The sequence below is a fragment of the Rhinatrema bivittatum genome, chromosome 4 (genome assembly GCF_901001135.1).
Source record: "Rhinatrema bivittatum chromosome 4, aRhiBiv1.1, whole genome shotgun sequence".
Lineage (NCBI taxonomy): Eukaryota > Metazoa > Chordata > Amphibia > Gymnophiona > Rhinatrematidae > Rhinatrema > Rhinatrema bivittatum.
The window spans coordinates 458,330,250-458,350,159 of record NC_042618.1 but is presented as its reverse complement, the minus strand read 5'-3'; the positions used below and the strand labels follow the sequence as shown (position 1 = coordinate 458,350,159).

The 19,910-nt window shown below is 47.6% G+C and overlaps 1 protein-coding gene across 5 annotated transcripts in view; it reads right to left on the bottom strand.

Moving 5' to 3' along the window:
• Nucleotides 1-19,910, bottom strand: part of PPP1R12A (protein phosphatase 1 regulatory subunit 12A) — a 306,305-nt gene that overhangs the window by 124,344 nt on the left and 162,051 nt on the right. For all 5 annotated transcript variants that reach the window (XM_029597125.1, XM_029597123.1, XM_029597121.1 and 2 more), the window contains exons 8-9: nt 12,854-13,011; nt 10,249-10,373 (exon numbers count right to left, since the gene is read on the bottom strand). In XM_029597125.1, coding sequence (XP_029452985.1) covers nt 10,249-10,373; nt 12,854-13,011 — 283 coding nt within the window. The remainder of the gene's footprint in view (nt 1-10,248; nt 10,374-12,853; nt 13,012-19,910) is intronic.

The window sequence follows — 19,910 nt, the reverse complement described above, 5'->3', positions numbered from 1 at the left end:
AGGCAATGTTTGCTATACCTCGGTATATAAACGAATGCTAAATAAATATCCTGTGTTTTACCCCTGAAAGCAGCAAAGATGAATCATAATAGCCAAAAGTATGCAGACAAGACTGACAGACCCCCAAAGCACTGTCTCAGTGGAAAAATGAGAGACCTTGCCCTGATACACTGAAGGATACTTTATCTAGATCTGCCTGTTTAAATAAAATAAAAAAAAAGAAGACAGGACAATAAAGCTGTTAAGCCCCTAAAGCAGGAGTAATGGATCAGCAAGCAAGTCCAGAGGTCAGAAAGACCCCACCTTTGGAAAGGGGGGGGGGGGGTAAGTCAGACAGAGAAAAACACTGGCATAACAGCTTGGCATACAAACATGGCAGTTCTCCCCCGAAAGAAATGGGGAGGGGGGAAAGACCTGCAATGCGGCAAAGACCTTTCACTCTCCACATGACTATGCATATTTATTATCTGGAAAGTATAAGATGGGGGTAAATAAGAGAAAGGGAGTGAAGGACACCCCCACCCCAGGAAGGAGTGAACCCTGAGAGCAACCCTGGAGAGAGTGAAAAGGGAATCTGAAGCAGACCAGCACTCCCTGCCATCGAAGAGGGAGAAGACTAGGTGTGGCCAGGAGACCAGAGAGGAGATGTCCCGACAAGAGAAGGCGGTGGGTGAGCTGTCAGAGGGGACAGGGAGCCGAGAGCAGCCAGACAGCTCTGCCAATACGGGAAGGGACCCAGAAGCAAGCCCCAGAGAGCTGGTGGCTCTGCCAGAACCCATCCCAGAGTCAAATCTCCTCGCCTGCCCACATTCTCCAGTCAGAGCCAGCTTCAGAGGTAAACAGGGAGCTTGCCTGGAATTGGGACAAGTGTTAAGATATTATGCAGGCTAAGGTTTATGGCATGTGTGAACTCACCCATAGTACAGAACTTTTAGGATAAACTGGTGCTTAGTAGCCAGGATGTTAGACATGTATTGTTATCTAAATGCTAAATCCTGCCAAATCTGATAAATAAAAAAAGTCTATTTCTGAGGAGAACACATTGTCTTTTTCCTGAGCTTAGGATCATGAGGCAATGTAGGAGGGCAAGTGAAAGTGTCCTGTAGCAGACAGGTCCCTGCACCCCTAAAACTTGCCTACAGGGGGAAGGGGAACATTCCTACCCGAGGAGGCTTTCAGAATAAATCCCGAAACAATCTTCAAGCTCAATGCATTTGAGCAGGCCATTTTAAGTTTGCCTGTTCATCCCTGCCTCATCACAGAAACCAAGCCTCTCCACATGCTCATCAAGGCCTAGGTCAGGGAGCATTAATCCATACTACTTCCAACATGACAAAATGCACAGGCTGGATAGTAGGCAAAGCAGAACAAATCAAAGCCAAAATCATTGCAAGACAGCTCACTGATTTACAGATTGACGTTATGGTGCCACTTTCAATGGTACAAAGATTTTAGAGGGAAAAAAATTAAAGTTTGTTTCATTTATGCCAAATTTCTTTGTATGCTTATATATTGACTGTTTATATTAGCATTCAAATAACACTAATTTGCTGTATGCTGTCAAAGCTTTTTGTAGGATAGGCGACAAATAACTGTTTTTATTTAAATAAAGCAATCCAAAGATGCCCAAAGCTTATTTAAAGCAAATTGTTTTTAGTTTTAATTTGTAAATAGTTTAACCCAACTAAGCCTAATAAAACAGGGGCAGCAAACATGGAATTGTTGCTTTAGCAAATTCTTTTAAATTCCATAAATTTTGATGGCATAATGCTTTGCTATTTTTAACTTGTGCAATTTATACCTATATACAAGATAAGAAAAAAAACCCTGCATGGAAGGGGCAAATATTTATCAAGTATAACAAGGAACAAAGGAAGGAAAAGCAAGTTTGCTTGCCATAAAATCGTATTTTTCAATCGATATGGCTAATTCATACCAGCGATGAAGGGTAGCGTCATTTGAAGAGCCCTGAGCGGACTCTCCTCTCCAAGCTATACAGCTTGAGCATGTGTGGGAATTCCCATACAGGCATTGCCTAGAAAGCCTCCTCAGTCTGTTTCAGACTTAAACTAGCTATGTAGTCTACTCTCCAGGGAGGGCGGCAGGTATTTCATGGCTAATGTATCCTGCTATCTATGGAAAACATTTATATTAAGCAAACTCGCTTTTTCCATCAATAAGCAGGCTGCATCAGCCATATATGGCGAGTCCCAACGGTTGCAGTGGAGTGTTACTGAAAGAGCAACTCCCAGACTATTGTGAGTATTTTATGGCAACACTGTCCATCCAAAAGGTACTCTCTATACTTGACATTGTGCAGACAGTAGTGAGACAAAGGTATGCACTGATGACTATGTGGCAGTTTTGCAGATGTCTTTTAGAGAAACTTCTCTAAAAGAAGGCCATAGCTCTAACTTGAACTTTAACCTACTGGCAAGATCAAGACCTATTGAGCTGTAACAATGCCAAATGCATTCAGCTATACAGATGGACCATTTGGAAACTGCTGTCTGTAATCTGTTAAGGTAATACAAGATAAAGAGTTGATGTGGCTAAGTTCTTCTCTTATAGTAGGACAGAGCTCTTTAAACAGTCCAAGGTGTGACCATCATGAGCATATGGCCATGGGAAGAAAGTCAGCAACACAATGGATTGATTGATGTGAAAAGCAGAGACCACTTTCGGAAGGACCTTTGGATGTCTACAAAGGATCACTTTATTGTGAAAAAAACACTGAATGTTAAGGCGGATGGCATACTAGAGCTTGTAGCTCACTAACTCTGCGCAAGAAAGTTTCAGCAACTAGGAAGACCGCTTCAGGTAAGCAACTGCGCTCTCTCCTAGGACAAGAGAAAGGGAGTGGGTGATTACAGAGTTCCAGACTGTCCCATTCAACCAGGGAGAACACCAAGTAGCCGAATAAGGTGCCAACACAACTGCAGTGCTATGGAAAAAACAGGGGGGGAATCTGGTCACACAAAGAGCACAATAAAAGAGAGTTGGGTTCAGGACTGGAATAAATTGTGCAGAACAGACTGATCAAAGGCGCTGTCCTGATGACTATCCCTGTCAAGGCAGTAGTGAGCAGCAAACATGTGGAGGGAACTCCAGGTCGCAGTCCTGCAAATTTCAGCGACAGGGACCACACACAGATGGGCCACTGATACCTCCATAGCCCACACAGAATGAGCTTTCACTCTGCCGGCCAGCTGAAGGCCTGTCTGCTCGTAGCAGAAGGCAATGCAATCCACTAGCCAGTTCGACAAGGTCTGCTTCCCCACCGCTGCTCCCAGTCTATTGGGGTCAAAAGACATGAAGAGCTGGGTGGACTGCTGTACGATCCAAAGAGAAGGCAAGCACCCACTTGCAGTCCAGTGTGTGGACAGCACATTCCCCTGGGTGGGAATGAGGCCTTGGAAAGAAGGTGGGTAGAATGATGGACTGAACGTGGAAAGTAGTCACCACCTTAGGTAGAAATTTGGGATATGTTCGCAGCACCACACGATCATGGAAGAACTGTGTGTAGGGAGCATACATAACCAAGGCCTGGATCTCACTGACTCTGTGATGAGAAGTGATCGCCACCAGGAACATGACTTTCCAAGTGAGGAACTTCAGGTCACAGGACTTAAGAGTCTCGAACGGAGGCCCATTAGCCTTGCTAGGACAACGTTGAGATCCCACAGTGTAGCCGGAGTACGAAGTGGGGGCTTTAGCTGGACGAGGCCCCGCATGAAGCGTCCGATGAGAGGCTGGACTAAAATGGTATGGAGGCCAGACTGACAGATGCCAACTGTAATCCAGCAGATGGGGGAGTGGGCAGGAGAAAGGATCCAGCCGTGTCCACCACACCAGATGGAAAAACGCTTCCACTTTGAGCTGTAAGACTTCCTGGTGGAAGACTTCTGGGACTCAATCAGGACGGGGGACACACCGTCCGAGAGCTGCAGAGGCTGCAGTATCATGTGCTCAACATCCACGCCATGAGGGCCAGGGCCCAGAGATTTGAATGGCACAGGGTGCCCTGGTTCTGTGATATGAGGTTGGGTACCATCCCCAGCGGGATAGGGGCAGGCACCGATAAGTCTTGGAGGAGAGGAAACCACACCTGCCTTGGCCAGGAGGGTGCCACTAGGATCATGGTCCCCCCGGGCCTCTTGGAGCTTCAGAATCCTCGAGAGGAGCTGGATAGGGGGGTACGTGTACAGGATATCGCGCCCCCAGTGAAGGGAGAAGGCATCAAAGGCTGGATGGCCCTTCCACAGTATGAGGGAGCATAATCTGATCACTTTGTGACTGACAGTGGAAGCGAATAAGTCCATGTCTGGCATACCCCAGCAGCGGAACAAGGCTGCCACCTCAGGTTTCAGGGACCACTCATGTGGCTGGAAGGACCGACTGAGGCAGTCCGCCAGTATGTTGAGGTGACCTGGCAGGTAGGTGGCCTGTAGATATATCCCCTCTGGAGAGGGTCCACTGCACTGCCTCCTGGCAGAGGAACGAGCCTGTGCCGCCCTGCTTGTTGATGTACCACATCACTACCTAGTTTCCGTTCTGATCAGGATAACTTTGGAGGACAACCGATCTTGGAAAACCCATAAGGCATACCAGACCGCCCAAAGCTTTCTGGCATCGAGCTTCGACAGCAGTCCAGAGACCCCGAGTACACAGGCCAACCGTGCAGGCCCCCCACCCCAGGTGAGGCATTGGTGGTGAGGGTCATCTGGGGCGGCACGGGCTGAAAAGGGAGCCCGTACTCCAAATTGGGGAGGGCTTCCCACAGGTCAGGGAAAGTCGGAGAGGGTCCGTTGCCAGCCCCTGAGGTAGGCCAGCCATGACCCCTGGAACTGGTCAGAGGCAGATGAGTACGGGCAGCTGGAGGATAGTATTTCCTCGGCCAGTAAAAGGGCTTGCAAGAGCCCAGTCTGGAGGGTTTCCTGGCAGAGGAGGGGCCTTCCGCGGGGCTGGCGGAGAGTTGCTGGAATGTATCATGCTGATCCTTCAGCTGCGCCATGACCTCCTTTACATTGTCCCCAAACAGGTTCTCACCTGTACAGGGGAGATCTACGAGCCTGTCTAACTTCTGGCCAGAGGCTCTGAGCCATGCTAGCCGTCTGGCACCAATGCCTCCAGCGGCCAGGCAGGCTGTGGTCTCTAACACAACATAGATTGATCTCACCTTGTGCTTACCTGTTTCAAGACCCAGCGTGGCAATGGCAAAAGATTCCAGCTGCTGCTGGAAAGGCCCTCTGCAAAGTCTGGACTTGTTTCCACAGATTGCAGTTGTATTGGGTCATATACAGCTGGTAGGCAGCAATGCGGGCCACCAGCATGGCACCTTGAAATATTTTTCTCCCTATGCCATCGAGTTCCCTGTGTTCACATCCTGGAGGAGCGGAAGCGTGCCTCCGGGAATGTCTAGCTTTCTTCAGGGCAGACTCCACACCGCCGACTGGTCGGGGAGGTGCCTCCTTTCAAAGCCCAAGGCCTGCTGCACCAAATGGGTGGTATCAGCCTTCCTGTTAACCGGGGAACACAGACACCGGGTGTTCCCACATATGGAGGAGGAGCTCCTTAAAAACGTCATGGATAGGCACTGCCACAATTTCTTTGGGAGCATCAATGAACTGGAGAACCTCCAGCATCTTATGACGGGTATCCTCTTCCGAAAGGAGCTGGAAGGGGATGGCTTCTGCCACTGCCCTTACAAAAAACTCACAAATGACATGTCTTCGGACGGAGATAGACGCCGCTCCTCCAGAGGGGAAAACTCTGATAGGGGCTGTCTGGGAACTTAAGAGGATGAATCCGTAGAGCCATCGCCCCATGGGTCATAAGGACCTCCTCACTTGGGCCCAGGCGCCAAGGGCATAGACCATGAAGGGCAGTTGGCCTGGGCCCCAAAGGCACCGATGGAACCCCCAGCAGACGGGGGTTTCAGCCGTTGCAAGTTGGGAGGAACCGGTGGCAGCTCAGGGAGCCACAGGCGAGGTTGCCCGCTCCCCGAGGCATCCTCCTCAGAGGACCAGAAGATCAGGATCGCTACGGTGGAGGGCTTTTGTGGCCGCGGAGGCATCGAAGGCCTCTCAGGCATCGGTTGCGTCAGTAGGGCGCAAAGAAGGACGTCCACATGCTTTAGAAGGTGCGAGCATCGATGGAGGCTCGGTGTGGGGCCGGTGGCGCTGGCAGCTCCGCGCTTTGAGCACTGCTGACTGCACCCTGCGGTCCAACTCCTCTGGAAGTCCTGAGTGGTCAGGACTGATGGAGGGGGACGAAGCGTCGCCGGCACGCCCTCAGGTTCCCGAGGTGGCATGGCGGTCCTGCACCAGAATCGGTGGGGAATACCTCAGGCTACCGTGGGCACTGGAGGATGGGGCCTCTGGTGGCCGGCACCGCTTCCATGGCGGTCAGCAGCCGCCGATGCCGCTCCAGAACTGGAACAGTGTCGAGATGGTGAATGGTGTCTGTGCTTTCTGGCTTGTGGTGCTTGGCCCGGTCTTTCCCCGGCACAGAGGATGTAGATGACCCCGAGGTCTGGGGGAGGGGAGAGATCACCGAGGATCTATCTCCCTCTCCCCAATCCTTAGGGTGCTGGATAATGGGATCACAAAAGGGAAGAGACAGATGGCTCCCTGTGATCCTTGGGCGTCGAGGATACCGAAGCAGGAGTGGAAGATATCGGGGTCCTGAAGAGCTTCTCCGTTTTATCTAGATGCTCCAGACACCCTTTTTGGGTGTCATTTGGTCACAAACGGCACCCACAGATGTCGTATGAGGCCCCCAGGCAGAGGATACAGACCTCATGTGGATTCGTGATGGACATGGTTCGTGGGCACTGGGGGGCACCGGTGAAAACCAGACGCCATAGAAAAGGGGCCGGCACGCGGTCGATGGCAGACTAGCACCATGGAATAGACCACGAAGTACGAAGAAATGGCTGGAAAAAGGGGTACAAACTACTGCGACGAAGGGCACCAACCACGAAGGGGGACCCGATGTTTTTTTCCTCACTCTAAAATAGAGAAAAAAAATTCAAGAGAGATTGGAGCTCCACAACCATGAGGCAACTGCACCGTGGAAAAGACGAGGCTGAAGGGGGACCACGAGTGGACACGGATATCAGCAGGCTGAGCATGCTCAGTCTGCCAGTCAAAGTTTCTAGAAACTGACAAGTTTTCCATGCCAGGCTCAATCGGATGATGTCGCCTACATGTGAAGACTACCATCCTGCTTGTCCTAGGAGAAAAGTACAACGTTTTTTGGGGTTAGATACTAAAGAACTGTTGCCCATCTCCCCTATATATAGTAATTCTTTTATCGAGCTGTACCTTTTCCCCGGTCTTCAAAGACTGGCGAAAGCAGGGGTTGATCACTATAGCTCAATTATGGATGCTGACTTGGGCATGTTTCCCTTTCAGCCCCTAATAGATGGCTGATATCTTCCCTGAGTCCAGAGCCCAATATTTGTAATTGCGTCAAGCGCTCAGTAGTCGCTTTGCTATTCATAGCCCTCTGCGGCGCTTAACAGGGTTAGAGCAATTTATTAGCTATCCCTAGGCATGTGCGCGAGGGATTGCCTTAATTCATTGGGGTATTTTGCTTGGGAAGTTTGGGTCCACCCCCCCTCCAATTCTTGATTGGTTCATAGAGATTGGAAAGCTAAGACAAACCTAAACCTGTTTTCCAGGCATCTATTTGGACCTCTGCCTACTGCAGTACTATATGCGTCAGACATGCTGCTCTTATGGTTCGGCTCCTTCACAGAACCTACAGGATACCTGCACATTTTGCAGCAATTTTTCCTGGCTCCAGTGCTCTTTGTTGGAGGGGATGCGGGGAACGTGGTATCTACCTCCACATGTGGTAGTACTGTCAAGCTACTCCACACTTTGGTCTCTTGTTGCGCAGGAAATTGCCAACATACTTGGTCATTTGTTTCTTCTGAGCCCAAAGCTGGGCCTGCTCTTTGGGTACCAGTCAAACCTTGAGCTTTGGTGGGCCAGCTGTTACTTACAGCTAGATTCACCATTGCTACCTCTTGGAAGCCGAGTCTACCTCTGGACTACTGGAATCGCCAGGTGAAGGAAATTGTTGATCTGGAACGACTGTGTCATGATCTACCTCTTTAAATTTGAATGTTCTTGGGACCCATATCTTGATTACTGTAAACATTCTGCTTGATTGTTTATGTCAATCTGGATTGATTGCTTATTTGTTGCATTGTATGTTCTTGCTTTATACTTGCCTTTTCTTTAAAGTACAAGAAAGTTTAAAAAAAAAAAAGGAAAGAAAAAATTCAGGCAATATGATGTGGCAAACAGGAAAACCATGGGAGTGGCTGAAGAACAATCTGCTCTGAAGCAGCAATCTTGAGTCCTTTGTCTTTTTGAAAGACTAAATAACCTATTTGCACTTACCCATTCTACTCCATTTTATAGACCTCTATCATATCGCCCCTCTAACCTCTTTAGCCTCTCTTTATAGGGTAATCATTCCTTCCATGTTATTTTTGTTGCCACTCTGTACCTTTTCGAATTCTGCTATATCTTTTTTGAGATGTGGTGACCAGAGCTGCACACAATACTCAAGGTATGATCACACCATGGAGCGATACAAACAAACCAATCATTCCATTAATTTACAGCAAACCCAAATCTCATCATGCAAGAGTCAGATGAGAAGCCAAATTCTTATGGTCTTCCAGAAAGTTCACCAGATGAGCAGAGTCTAGAAAAACATTTATTGCCCTGGTGTTAACCAGGCAGGTACAGGGAAACTTCACAACAGTTTGCTCCAATTGAGATAACCTCTTGTTACAGAGCCAAAAATATTGTGTACCTAGACTCAACAACCTAGGAAATTTCAGAGAAAAAGCATCTCCAAGCCTATAAAAAACATCAGATTTAAATGCAAAAGTAACTATCAAAGAAGCCTGGCAAATCCCATCCTCTAAAGGAAGATTCTATTTAGTCAAAGATGCCCCTACACATCAATTCAGACTCCCTCTAAATGTCTGCCTGAGGAAAGATAAAATGCTTTAGTCACTGGCGGCATCGCCTCTTCAGGGACCTTAAGGATCTCATGAAGATATTCTTTAAACATGGTAAAAAGGACAGAAGGCATGGGACATTCATAATTTTTCTAGCAACCATTTCTAAATTTTAGAATCTGCTGTAAGAGGGCATATTTGTGCAGACTTCAACTGATTTCCAGACTGCTACACGAGAAAGCCACGGAGATGAATGGAAATAAGACCCGCAGTGAAATCAGCGCTAGTTGTCTGCACGTATTTTTTTTAGTGTGCGCTGCAAAAACAGGTGCCTCCTCGGGATGTAATAAAAGGACATATGCAAATGAAATGCATGCAGAAAATCCACACAGAAGTAAAACATGTGAAAAAACACAGGGTCAAGGCCCTATATAATAGACCGTGCAGAAACCAGCGCTGAAACCCACATTAATGTGGTGACCTGCGAGTGATTGTCAGGGCGAAAGCCTTTCCTTTTGATAAAACAGTGATGTTAGTGGTCCGGTAGTGGAACTGAAGATGGGTAGAGCAATGTATCTCCTTCAGGTTGTCTCCAACCACATGGCAGCTGTACTGATGGATGCTGCTGGCAGGCCCTGGAATGCAGCAGAGATTTCTACAGCTGACACAAAAATGTTCCAATGTGGAAAAAAGTGAAGGTAGTCCACCATTTCCACAGAGCAAATCAGTCTCCAGACACGCGCTTTAAGTTACCTCTTGCCCTGACCCTGGCGCTAAAAGATCCACGTTCAAAAACCCGCACTAACTGATGCATAGCCCATGAATAGCTAACTGCCTCATTTTTATGCATTTGCACTAAACCAGCTGTGTGTTTTATAGCATGTTTGTGTGTGTGTTTTTCCTGCACTGAATATGACATACCCACGTAAGGCTAGCACAAGAAAAACATGTGCAAAACCCATGGCAGATTTAGCACTGTATTACTGTTTCTTCCATGTCTTTTACAGCCTCTTTGTCCAAATCAGATTGAACCCGAAGCTCAAAGATTTCACTAAAATATCCCATTACTGCCTCCTGGAATCCATTTATGCATTTGCCAGCCAAACCTTGGAGGGTGATATTCCTTGGAACAGGCACACTTGCCTTCCTCTCCAAGGCTGCACTGCTACATTTTACATAACCACAAAACCCGTATCTGTTCATAAAATAAAATGGATAAAAACAGTAAGTTCATAAATAGTAATAGTGAAAATGTTTACCTTTTTGATTGGAGATGTAGGGGTTACTTGACCAGTAGGTGTTGAAGGTGCTGTCACTGCTACAGATGATAGCTGTGTACTGCTGTTATTTGCATTATTAACAAGAGCCAAAGGTTTGGTTTTATCTGAGAAAAGATTTTGATATAAAAATGTTTAATACTTACATATTACAATTCAAAATAATTTTATAGCTGCTACACTAGTCAAGCACAACAGTTTCTGTTATTCAATGCAACAAATACATTATATAAAAAAATAATTGCTGCATGATATATTCTAAAGGTGTCAGTAGAACAGTATTTAGCTTTAAATTCCACAAAAATGTCCCTCATCAACATACTGCACCTAATCCTTTGATGTCTCTTTTGGTGATCAGGGCAGGGACAGTGCTAGTGCACTTGATTATCAGCAGGGCCTTTGACACAGTTCTGCATAGGCAACTTATAAACAAACTGAGCACCCTAGGCATGAGCCTAAAGGGACTGACTGGGTTAAAAACTTGTTGAGAGAGGCACAATAAAGGATAGTGGTAAACAGAGTTCACTCTTAGGAAAGGGGGGGGGGGTATCAGTGAGGTGCTGCAGGGATTGGTCATGTCAGGTTCTCATTAGCAATACTATGGAAAGGCTATAGGGAAAAGGTTTGCATTTTGCAAATTAGAGCAAAACCTAAAACAGGACACAACATGAGAGGGGGATCTAGTTAAGTTTGAGGAACGGTCTACAGTCTGACAGCTAATATTTAATGCTAAAAAATGTAGAGTCATGCATTTGGGTTGCAAAAGTTCAAGGAAGCAGTACAGCACGGGGAGTGATGTTCCTATGCATAAAAGAAGAATGGGACCTGGGGGGCGACTGCATTGGATAATCTTAAGGTGGTTAAAACAGGTAGAGAAGGCAATGGCCAAATGCGAGAAGGATGCTTGAGTACATACGGAGAGGCACAGTCAGCAGGAAAAGGAAACAATATTGCCTCTATAAATCTCTGGTGACACCTCATTAAGAGTACTGTATACAATTCTGGAGACTGAACCTTTCAAAAGAATATAAACTGAACTGGTCCAGAGAAATTACTAAACTGGTCTTCACCATAAAGCTCATGGGAACAGAAAGATCTAAGCATGCATACCCTGGGAAGGAGATATGAGAGACACTTAAATACTTGACGAATAAATGTACAGGAGACAGCTAATTTAAACCCACTTAGTAATTTTGATTTGCAGTACATCATTTTTTTAAATAAATAATGGAATGAGGGGGGTCACGGGAGAAGTGTGAAAGTAGATTCCAGAGTAATCTTAGGAATCTTTACAGAAAGGGTGGATGACATATGCATATCCTCCCTATTGAAGTGGAGATGGAAATGAGGTCAGACATCAAGAAAGCCTAGGAGAAGCATGGAGTATCTGAGGGAGAGGAAGGCACTATATGCTGAAGAGATATGGATGGGCCAACTTTATTGCCATCATGTTCTGTGTTTCTAAGTATTCTCAGGATAATGTCTCTAATGGGTTTGTTCTAACATCTTATGACAAGAATGAACCTCACTTGTAAGCCAGGGAGCAGTAGCTTCTATGGTCTATCTCCTGCTACAGGTGGTCCATGAACAGGGTCACCATGGCCTATAGTTATACCAGAGGGGCAGCTTCCCTGAAGGGTCTGCACTATTGCTACAATTAACCCTAGTGCTGAAGCCAGTGTTGGGCATCTTTTTATTTTGTTCGACATACAGCCAGTATGAATTTCTTCCCCCTAACTTCATCCTTCAAAAGCAGTAGTTGCCCTGCCGAGATCTAGTATAGGTGCTCTATGAGTCACCACGTGAAGGTACTCCACTAGGCATGGTGAGAGAAATGTACTCTATTCTCTCCCTCAAAAATGCACAGCAATAGTTAAATCAGACAATGCTGCAGATCCTTTAGTACAGGGTCCACAGTGATGCAATCCACTTGACATCAAATCATTTACTTTCAACTTTCAGATGTCAACCAAGTTAACCTATAGTAGTCCTAATGTCTGATATTTTGATGGCTGTAAAAGTGGTTGAGTTCACAATTCAGAAGGACTTGTTGAAAGTCTAATACAAAATACGACTGTGAAGATGCAGGAGAACTGAACTAAACCTGTGCAGAAATGCACAGAGTATGGTATTAGAGCACTACAGGTAAAAATCAGAGGTGTAGCAGAAAAGGGGTGGGAGAAGGCAGGAACACAATAAGAAATGGATGTGTTAATCTAAGAAGAATTTAGATAAAGCTGGAAACTATGTTCATCAGCCAGCTCTTAGGACAAGGAAGGAAATTAAGTTGTAAAACCTTACTGAAATGCCAGGATTTTGCAAGGCAAGGAGATTATACGGATAATGCTGGGTTGGTTCAGAAGCATTATTGCAACAAGAGACCTTCAGTAGCCAAGATGAGTAGTGCTCTTTTGTCTCTTTGAAAATGTATGCTTTATATTTCATATAGTATCTGGACCTTGGTCTACCTCATGAGGAAATTTCAAGATGAAAAGATATCAATTCGTTACATAAAACTTTTATCTCCTCCAATAAGATGAAATGGTTTCAAGCTCAGACCCTTACTATATTTCTTCGATATATGCACCTGTTTCTGCTTCAGATTCAGAGTCTTCCTCTTCTTCCTCTTCACTAGAACAACTGGACTCATCTTTCTTCCTCTCCTCTTCTTCATCTGCCTTTTCTCGCTCCAGGGATTCTATACTGGATATATTCTTTTCCTGCTCAATGATCAACGTCTCTTTGCTAGAACCACAAAAATAATTTATATATTTAGTTTTTAAATTCCAATAATATATGCTTCCACCATTCTTAAGTTTAATAAAGAAACCCCAAAGTTTCCCGGCAATTAACCAAGTCTATCAAACTATCACCACGGCGGCAATGCCGGAAGGAGCAAGGCAGACGGCCTTGCCGGGAACCGCATTCTCCACCAGTCGCTTCCACCAGTGGCACTGAGGACACTTCCTCCCCCCTCCCCAAGAAGGGAGATGCCAACACTGCTGAGGCTCGGCATGCCCACCTCCCACCCACAGAAGCCTGAGGATCACCTTGGCAGCAACACCGGAGGGAGCAAGGCAGACAGCCTTGCCGGGAACTGCATCCTCCACCGGGCCGCCTCCACCCACGGCGCTGAGGATGCTCCCCCCCCCCCCCCCCCCCCTTGGACTGAGGAGGGAAACACTGGTGCCACTGAGGCTCCGCCCACACACCGACACCCAAGGATCACTGTGGCAGTGATGCCAGAGGGAGCAAGATAGGTAGCCCTGCTCCCTCCGGGAACCACATCCTCCACCAGCCACCTCCACTCGCAGTGCCGAGGACACTCCCCTCCCCCCCCCCCGGACCAAGGAGAGACACGCTGGCGCTATTGAGGCTCAGCACGCTCACCGTCCACACACTGATGCCAGAGGATCACTGCAGCAACACCAAAAGCACTTGCGCCATAAGGCACACACCTGTGGCGTGTGCATGAATGAGCATAATAAAGGAGGTTGCCACTTTGTGCACCCCTGAAGTGCTTATTCTTTTAATCCATTTGCCACAACCATGGATCAGAAGTGCTACACTGAGCCCATACTTGGACAGGGTCGATATGGAGATTTATGGAGCGTCCAGAGAAATAAGCACAGAAAAACAAACACAAAGTTGGTCCAACCTACGATAAGTAAAATCTTTTACTATCTCTTCCTACTTTACTCTGCTCCTACTAAATGTTCAGTCTCAAAAAAAAAAAAAAAAATCCCACCATTTTTTGTATCTCTGAAACCTGGCTGAAAGACAGAGAATGTTCTCCTAAACCAAATTTACCATACTATCTATGATGTATTTTGCTTTCCTAGAGGAAAATGAGGAGGTGGGGCTTAATAATTAGCAAAAGAGAACCGTACAAAGTAGAGATTAATCCTCCCTATGTGGTGGCAATTCTAAAGTCACCACAACTAAACATAGGATTGGTCTACTATTCTCCAGACATAGCACTAAATGATTGCTCACCACTGATTGAATTATTCACCAAGGTGTTTCCATCGCCAGAATCTACATTAATTGTAGAACATGTATTTATTTATTTTTAGCTTTTATATACCGATCTTCTTGCATTAGATACAAATCAAACCGGTTTACAGTGAACAGAAAAACTTGCCTGTGGGCTTTACATAGAACAAGAATCGTAAAAGCAAACTTAAAGTAACCAAACTTAAAGTAAATGTAGACAAGACACCAAGAACCTTAGCCTGTAAGATGTTTTTAGAAGCAATGGAAATCCTAGGATGGTCAATTTGTCTCGAAAGCCACTCAAAGCAGGTCACACTCCAGACCTAAAATTTGCGAATTCCAATAATTGCCTAATCAATACTTTGCACATGATATTGCCCTGGTCTGATCACCAATTAAGGCAGGCAGAAACAGCCTTAACCAACAAAATCCATAATAGTATAGATAATAAACTTACTTTTACTTTCAGGAAAAAGATAGAGATGGAAATACTTGCTGAAGCAATAGAAAATAAGCTCCATAAACTGAATCAAACCAATTCTACATTGGCTTTTGATTCCTGGGATAAAATTGTCAATGACAGTTGAAAACCTTAGTCCTGTCCAGATGAAAACTATTAAAGAAAGGAATAATTCCAAACATAAGAAATCCTGATACAATGATGAATTAAGAAGCACTAAACAGATCCTTAAAAAATTAGAGAAACAATGGCAGAAATGCCCATCAGCTGACCCCTAGGAAAGCAGAGTTGCTTATATGTAACAGGTGTTCTCCTGGGATAGCAGGATGGTGACAATCCGCACATGTGGGTGACAATCCGCACATGTGGGTGACAATCCGCACATGTGGGTGACAATCCAATCCGAGCCCAGCACAGAAAACATTTGTCAAAGTTTCTAGAAACTGACTGGCAGACTGAGCATGCCAGTAAGATAGCAAAATATAAAACAAAATGACGGTGAACCCAACATCGTGGGGAGGTGGGTGGTATTCCTGAGCACTAATATCCTGCTGTCCTAGGAGAACACCTGTTACAGGTAAGCAACTCTGCTTTCTCCTAGGACAAGCAGGATGGTAGTCCTCACATGGGTGATTACAGAGCTCCAGATTGCCTCCTGTGAACATAGGGACCCAAAGTAGATGAACAAGGTGCCAATGGGCACAACACAACTGCAGCGTTGTGGGAAGCAGGGGCAGTCTGGCCCCACAGAGAGCACGATGAGAAGAGTTGGGTTCAGGACTGTAACAAGTTGTGGAGGACAGACTGGCCAAAAGCACTGTCCTGGCGACTATCCTGTTGAGACAGTAGTGAGCCACAAAGGTGTGGCATGAACTCCAGGTCACGACTCTTCAGATTTCGGCGATAGGGACCGCACATAGATGGGCCACTGACGACATCATAGCTCCACAGAATGAGCCTTCACCCTGCCGGCCAGCCGGAGGCCTGCCTGCTCGTAGCAGAAGAAAACTGTCTGCTTTCCCACTGCTGCTCCCAGCCTGTTGGTGTCAAAGGACACAAAGAGCTGGGTGGACTGTCTGTGCCTCGCTGTATGATCCAAGTAGAAAGCAAGCGCCCGTTTGCAGCTCAGGATGTGAAGAGCATGTTCCCCCGGGTTGGAATGAGGCCGCGGGAAGAACATGGGAAGGACAATTGTCTGGTTGATGTGAAACACAGTTACCACCTTTGGCAGAAATTTTGGATGCGTGCACAACACTACACGATCATGGAAGAACTTCATGTAAGGAGCATATGTATCCAGGGCTTGGATCTCAGTGACCCTGCGAGTGGAAGAAATCACCACCTGGAACATAAACCTTTCAGGTGAGGAACTTCAGGTCACTGGATTTAAGAGGCTCAAATCGATGTCCCATAAGTCTCACTAGGACAACGTTGAGATTCAATGGGGGTTGCCGGCGGGCGAAGCAGGGGCTTATGTTGAACTAGACCCCGCATGAAACGCCTGACCAGCGGCTGACAGATGGATGCCCCAGCTACACCCTGGTGGTAGGCGCTGAGGTGTACTCTGAGCTGGTCTGGAGGTCAGACTGACAGGTGCCACAGATAATCCAGCAGGCGGGGGAGCGGGCAGGAGAAAGGGTCCAGTCCCTGGCCCTTACACCAGGCAGAGAAATGCTTCCACTTGGAGCTGTAGGATCTGCGAGTGGAAGGTTTCCTGGATTCAAACAAGACTCTGGACACCCCATCCGAGAGCAGCAAATGGCTGGAGGATCATGCGCTCAATAGGCACGCCGTGAGAGCCAGGGCCCGGAGGTTCAGGTGGCGCAGAGTGCCAGAGTTCTGCAATAGGAGGTTGGGAGCCGTCCCCAGCATTACTGGTGCTGTCACAGACAGGTCCTGGAGAAGAGGGAACCACAGCTGCCTTGGCCAGGAAGGTGCCACCAGGATCATGGTCCCCCCCATCCTCTCACAGCTTCAGAGTCCTCAAGAGAAGTGGAATTGGGCGGTTCACATACATGAGACCTTGTCCCAAGTGGGGAGAGAGAATGAGTCACAGGCCGGACGGTCCTGCCCCAGAATCAGGGAGCAGAAAATGCTCATTTTGTGATTGTGGGGAGAGGTGACTGAATAGGCTGGCTGGTTGGGGCTGGTTGGGCCCTCAGTATCCGCTGCTGTCGGCCACAGCCTCTGGGACTGGACCGAGCTGTTGAATATGGGCAGCTGGATGGAAATATTTCCTTGGCCAGTACAAGGGCTTGCGAGAGCCTGGCCTAGAAGACTTCCTGGTGGCAGAAGAGGCTTCAAAGGGCCTGGCGGAGAGTTGCAGAAGGGTATCATGCTGAGCCTTCAATTGGGCCATGACCTTCACCTTGTCCCCAAACAGGTTCTCTCCAGTGCAGGGGAGGTCCACTGTCTGCACCTCCAGTCAGAGGTCGGAGGCTCTAAGCCAAGCCATCGGTGGCAGGGCAGGCTGTGGTTTCAAAGACGTCGTAGGTCAATCTGACCTCATGTCTACCTACCTCAAGGCCCAGCATGGCAATGGCTGCAAGGGACTCCTGCTGTTGCTGGGGGAGGCTCTCCGCAAGCTCCTGGACCTGCTTCCACAGGTTGCAGTCATATTGGGTCATGTACAGCTGGTAGGCTGTAATATGGGCCACAAGCATAGCCCCTTGGAACATTTTTCTCCCAATGTCATAGAGCTCCCTGTGTTTGCGCCCGGGGTGGGGGGGCAAAAGTATGTGTCTGGGAGCATCTGGTCTTTCTGAATGCGGACTCCACCACCACAGACTGGTGGGGTAAGTGCCACCGTTCAAAGCCCACTGCCTGTTGAACCAGATAGGTTGCATCAGCTTTCCTGTTCACCGGGGCCACAGACATCGGGTGTTCCTACATATGGAGGAGGAGCTCCTTAAAGATGTCATGGACTGGCACAGCCACGACCTCTTTTGGAGAGTCGATCTAGAGGACCTCCAGCATCTTATAAAGGGAGTCCTCCACTGACAGGAGCTGGAAGGGGATAGCATCGGCCATGGCCCTTACACAAAGCTGGCGAACAACAGGTCCTTGGGCAGGGAACACCACCAGCCCTCTGGAGGGGAAGGCTCTGAGAGGGGGGGGGGTGGTTGGAGTCATCACCCTACGGGTCCATAGGGGCCCGGACGCTAGAAGTGGGGACCAAGAGGGGCACCAGGCCCAGGCCCCAAAGGCACATACAGCATTGATGGGCCCTTGGGCATCGGCCGTGGTATGCCGGAGGGAACCGTGGACTTCGGCGTGCAGTCCCCGTGGTCTCATCTTCCTCGGAGGACCTGGGAATCGGGATCACTCTGGTGGAAGGCATCGATGGCAGAGGAGGCATCGAGGGCCTCTCAGGCACCGGATGGTTTGGTAGGGTGCCAAGAAGGATGCCCAGACACTCCAGCAGGGATGCAAAATATTGGGGGCTGGTACCTAGACGCTCTGAAGCACTTTGAGCACCACCGACTGCACCCTGCAGTCCAGCTTCTCCTGGAAGTCTGGTGAAGTAAGAACTGAAGGAGGGGACAAGGCGTTGCCAGCACACTCTCTGAGGGAACCAGAGGGGGCATGGCTCCCAGCACCGTGCCGGTGGGGAACGCCTCGGGCTTCCAGGGACACCGGAGGATGGAGCCTCTGGTGGCTGGTGCCTCTTCGATGGTGGCTCGGCAGCCTCCAATGCCGCTCCGGAACAGTGTCAGGATGGTGACCGGTGTCCATGCTTCCTGGGTTTCCAGTGCTCAGCCCAGTCTTTCCCCGGCACTTAGGGTGATGACGACCCCAAGGTTGGGGAGGGGAGAGAGCCCCGAGGAGCGATCTCCCTCTCCACCATCCTTAGATGTATTGGAGAGCGGAACCGCCTGGGGAAGGGATGGAGACTATTCCCTGCGGTCCTTTGGTGTGGAGGACACCGATGCCGAAGCAGAGGTTTTTGGGGAGCCAAAAAGCTTCTCCATTTTATCCAAGTGAGCACAACGCCCTTTGGGGGTCATTTGATCACACAAACACCATTGGACGTTATGCAAGGCCCCCAAGCAGCGGATACAGACCTCGGGCGGATCTGTGATACCATGGTCCACAGGCATGCCGTCGAAAGGCCGGCACACGGTCGATGGGGACCCAGAAGTGGGAATCGACCGCGAATAGCAATGGTAAAAGCCAAGGGCACTTACTGGAGGAGCAGACCGCGAAGGGGAACCTGACGCAGAAAAGAAAAAAAATCCTGAAAAAATGCGAAGACGCTTTCAAGGGTTTGGAGATCCACAAATGTAAGGCTACTGCACCACGGAAAAGAAGAGACTGAAGGGGGACCTCGCATGGACACACGGATAGCAGCAGGCTGGGCATGCTCAGTCTGCCAGTCAAAGTTTCTAGAAACTGACAAGTTTTCCATGCTGGGCTCCATCTGAGGACTACCATCCTGCTTACCCTAGGAGAAAACAAATCTTTCCTAACAAAATACCATACAATAACCAATAAAGCAAAAAAAAAAAAAAAATAGATTACTATGCTAAGCAGATTCACAGGGTTATATTTAATTTTAAACTACTCTTTGAGGTTGTTAATCATTTAAAGACCCAACATCTTCCATAATCGAGAAACTACAATTTCACAAAGGCTGCTTGCAATGAATATGCCACCGCATTCTTAGACAAAATCAATAAGTTGAAAGCACAGTTCCCTAACTGTTCTCCAACAAAAGCACCTGAAGATTCAAATGGCATGGTTAAGTGGTCCACATTCGACAGAGTATTGAAACTGGAAATTAGTCAAATCATTGCTAGAATTAAACCTGAATCACCCACGTGACCCAATTCCAGCCAGTTCCTTGAAACAAGTACATGAGGTCATCACTCAAGACAATCACAACATTAACCTGTCTCTCTCAGAAGGACTGTTCCAAATGGGTTAAAACAAGCTGTGATAAAGCTGATCCTGAAACATAAGAATGTTAGAACTGATGATTGAGACAACTATCGTCCAATATCCAACTTGTCTTTTCCTCACAAAAGTTCTTGAGAAAGCAGTGTTATCACAGTTTGTAAATCACATGGAAGATCAAAATAGTCTCACTCTCTTCCTAAATTAATTTGGATTTAGGAAACATCACTCAGCTGAGACATTACTCCTCATGAATGGACTGTTTTACAATGGCTTGACAGATGAATCTTGT